A 3,892-nucleotide genomic window follows, 5' to 3' on the forward strand; every position below is an offset into this window, starting at 1 on the left:
CTCTACGATTTGGTGGATCCATACAATCTAACAATTGGTATCAGAGCAGGTTCCTCCTATCAGGCTAACACCTAGGAAAGATCCTCATGGCGGCTCCACAAAATTTTGATGAAGGTCAATCCATACACCACCCACCTAAGTTTGATGGAAAATGCTATTGGTGGTGGAAAGCTAGAATGTATGATTTCATCATGGCTGATGATTGTGATCTTTGGGATGTCATATGCGATGGTCCGTTTGTTCCAATCAAGGTACTAAATGAATTTTCATTTTCAATAAAAAAAATAGCAAAGAATACACTGAAGCAGATAAGAAAGCGGTGGAGAAGAACTTTCATGCCTAGAACATTCTGTTATATGGTTTGGGACCTAAAGAGTATGACAGAATCTCTACATGCGACACTGCCAAGGAAATATGGGAGGCTTTGCAAATAGCTTATGAGGGAACTACACAAGTAAAATAAGATAAATCTAATACTGATGATAGTTCCACGAGGGTAGTTGAAGGCGAGGAGATTGGATATGACTCAACACTTGCTTTGATGGTTTAATTAGATAATGATGAAGACAATGGCAACGAAGAGGTAAACTTCAGGGATGTTCAGAAAAATCTGAAATTCTATTCTCCAAAAAACTCATGTGTTTAGCTGATGTTTTAATTACTGCCTTTTGTAGTTTTGCAGAGGATAGGGATTCCTTATTCTTAGAGCTAGAAGAATCTGAACATACTAGAGAAGACTTAGTGGCTGCAATTACTAATCAAAAGAAAATCATTGAAATTCTTAGAAAAGAAAAGAGTGATCTCTTGGCAGAAACTGCAAACCAAAGGGAACTAATAGTAAAGCCTTTGACTAATTCAAAATCTGAAAGCTCTAAAAGAGAAAAGGGGATAGATAGTGAGGAATATTTTAGGCTTGAAGATGAGGTGAAGGCCTTGAGATATAGGATGTGTGCTGAAATTGAGAAAAACGAGCTCCTCCAAGCCAATCTAGAAAAAGTAATGAATGATCTTGAAAGATCTCTAAAGTGGACCTGGTCCTTAGAAGCTACCACTGCCTTGCTCACTAATGATAGTGAAAAAGGGCAGGGAGCAGGGTTCCCAAGGGATAAAACTCCTCACAACCCTCAAAGTAAGAACGCCACTACATCTGATAATTGGCCTCGTACCTAATGTGGGAATACTGGGCACTTCAAGGATGGTGTCCAGGACAAGAATCAATCAGTAGCAAAAGATAAAGTGGTTGCTGAAACTGTGACCACAAAAGAGGGACCAGGCTTCACTCACAAGAAACAAACATTACCTGTATGGACTAAGAGAAATCTTATTCATCCTCTTGGTTACTACAAGGGACCCAAACTTGTTTGGGTTCCTAAAACTAACTCCTAATCTTTTGTGCAGGGAACAGTAAAGGGAAGTGGTCAACAATGGTTTATAGATAGTGGGTGTTCGAAACATATGACTGGGAACACCATAAACTTTCTTTCACTAAAAGCCCTGTAAGGAGGGAGTGTATCCTTTGGCAACGACAAAAAGGGGTACATTCTTGGAGTTAGAAAAGTTGGGAAGTCACTCACTCACTCTATTGAAAATGTGTACTATGTCAATGGACTTAAGTACAGTCTCCTGAGTGTCTCTCAAATTTGCGATAAAGGAAACAAAGCTGAATTCTTGTCCAAAATATGTACAGACACTGACCTTGTGACCGGTGAAATAGTTCTGGTGGCCAAAAGATACAAGAACATCTATGTTGTTGATTTCAAATCCTTACAGAGTGGTAATCTGAGTTGTCTAAGGCGGTTGACGATGATGCTGAACTATGGCACAGAAGACTGGGCCATGCAAGCTTTTCCCTTTTGAACAAACTAATTCAGAAGGACCTGGTGCATGGTTTGCCCATGTCTCAATTAAAGATTCAAAAAGTCTGTGATGTTTCTGCTTATGGAAAACATATGAAGTTCTCCTTTAAGTCAAAAAGAGATGTGAGCACCTCAAAGCCGCTTGAGCTCCTACATATGGATCTGTGTGGACCTATGAGGGTGCAAAGCAGAGGAGGAAAGAGATACATTTTCGTAATCATGGATGACTATTCCAGATTCACATGTACTCTGTTTCTCAGAACAAAAGATGAAACTATTGAAGTATTTGTGGCCTTTGTGAAGAAAATCCAGGTGAAGATGGAGTCTAGAGTTGTATGCATTAGATCAGATCATGGGACAGAATTTGACAATGTCAAATTTGATGAATTCTGCGATGAAAATGTCATCACTCACAACTTCTCAGCTCCCAGAACTCCACAGCAAAAAGGAGTAGTAGAAAGAAAGAACAGAACTCTGGAAGAAATGGCAAGAACAATGCTGATTGACAGTGGACTTGCAAAGAACTTCTGGGCTGAAGATGGCAATATTGCCTGCTACTTAGTGAACAGGTGCATGATCAGATCAATTCTGAACAAGACCCCGTATGAATTGCTGAATGGAAGAAAACCCAAGCTGACTTACCTAAGAACATTTGGATGAAAATGCTATGTTCTCAACAATGGAAATGGAATTCACTTTGTTCCAAATGGATGTCAAAAGTGCATTTTTGAATGGACTACTTAAGGAAGAAGTCTATGTGAAGCAACCCCCTGGGTTTGAATGTCATGAGCACCCTGAATATGTGTTCAAATTGGACAAAGCTCTGTATGGGTTAAAGCAAGCTCCTCGAGCATAGTATGAAAGATTGTCAAAATTTCTCTTAGAAAATGGGTTTAAGAGAGGGAGGATTGACAACACTCTTTTCTTAATGAAACGAGGAAGGAACCTGCTCTTTGTTCAAGTTTATGTTGATGATATCATTTTTGGAGCAACAACTAACTCTCTGTGTGAAGAATTCGCAAAACTTATGGGAAGCGAATTCGAAATGAGCATGATGAGGGAATTAAACTTCTTCCTTGGTCTTCAAGTAAAGCAGTCCCCAAAGGGTACTTCCATTTGTCAACAAAAATACATTAGGGACCTCTTAAAGAGGTTTGACATGGAAGCATCAAAAGTGATAGACAGCCCCATTGCAACTGACACTCGACTGGACATGGATGAAACTGGATCTCCTGTGAATCAAACAATGTATAGAGGCATCATTGGGTCTCTCCTCTATCTCACTTCTAGTCGACATGATATTGTCTTCAGTGTGGGGCTGTGTGCGAGGTTTCAACCAAATCCCAAGGAATCTCACTTAAAGGATGCCAAAAGAATACTGAGATATCTCAAAGGCACGCAGGACCTGGTGCTATATTATCCATCAGGTGACAGTTTTAATCTGATTGGGTATGCTGACACAGACTATGCAAGTCATCTTATGGATAGAAAAAGCACTTCTAGGATGGCTCACTTCTTAGGATCATGTATTATCTCTTGGGGGACAAGGAAACAAAATTTAGTGGCTCTTTCAACAGCTGAAGCTGAATATGTAGCTGCAGCATCCTGCTGTGCTTAGCTTCTGTGGATCAAGCAACAGCTGGAGGATTTTGGAGTTCTCACTGAGAGTGTGGCTCTCCTATGTAACAACACTAGTGCACTCAATATGACAAAGAATCCAGTTCAACATAAAAGGACTAAACATATTGATGTGAGGCATCATTTTCTGAGAGATAATGTGGAGAAAGGGTTGATATGTATGAAGTTCTGTAGCAGAGAAGATAAAATTGCAGACATTTTCACCAAGGCATTGAGTATGGAACATTTTGAAAGAAATAGAGTAAAGCTGAGATTGTTGAAGCCAAATTAAGAACCTGATTCCTCTTTAGCTAGCTCGTATTCTTAAGAAATAATTAATTCAAAGTGTTTTTTGGCCCTGTCTAACTCACTTCAATACCATTGTAGGTACACACGCATGATAAGCAGAGAAGCAGTAG

The 3,892-nt window shown here is 39.6% G+C and overlaps 1 protein-coding gene across 1 annotated transcript; it reads left to right on the forward strand.

The window, feature by feature from the left end:
* Window positions 1–2,784: 2,784 nt before the first annotated feature.
* LOC107785717 (secreted RxLR effector protein 161-like) lies at window positions 2,785–3,474 on the forward strand. Its single transcript, XM_016607084.2, has one exon. The coding sequence runs from the start codon at window positions 2,785–2,787 to the stop codon at window positions 3,472–3,474; it is 690 nt and encodes a 229-aa protein (XP_016462570.2).
* The last annotated feature ends 418 nt before the right edge of the window (window positions 3,475–3,892 follow it).

Source organism: Nicotiana tabacum, chromosome 16, assembly GCF_000715075.1.
Source record: "Nicotiana tabacum cultivar K326 chromosome 16, ASM71507v2, whole genome shotgun sequence".
Classification (NCBI taxonomy): Eukaryota; Viridiplantae; Streptophyta; class Magnoliopsida; order Solanales; family Solanaceae; genus Nicotiana; species Nicotiana tabacum.

Coding starts and splice junctions, on each gene's coding strand:
- LOC107785717 (XM_016607084.2), top strand. CDS start 2,785: ATGAAACGAGGAAGGAACCTGCTCTTTGTTCAAGTTTATGTTGATGAT.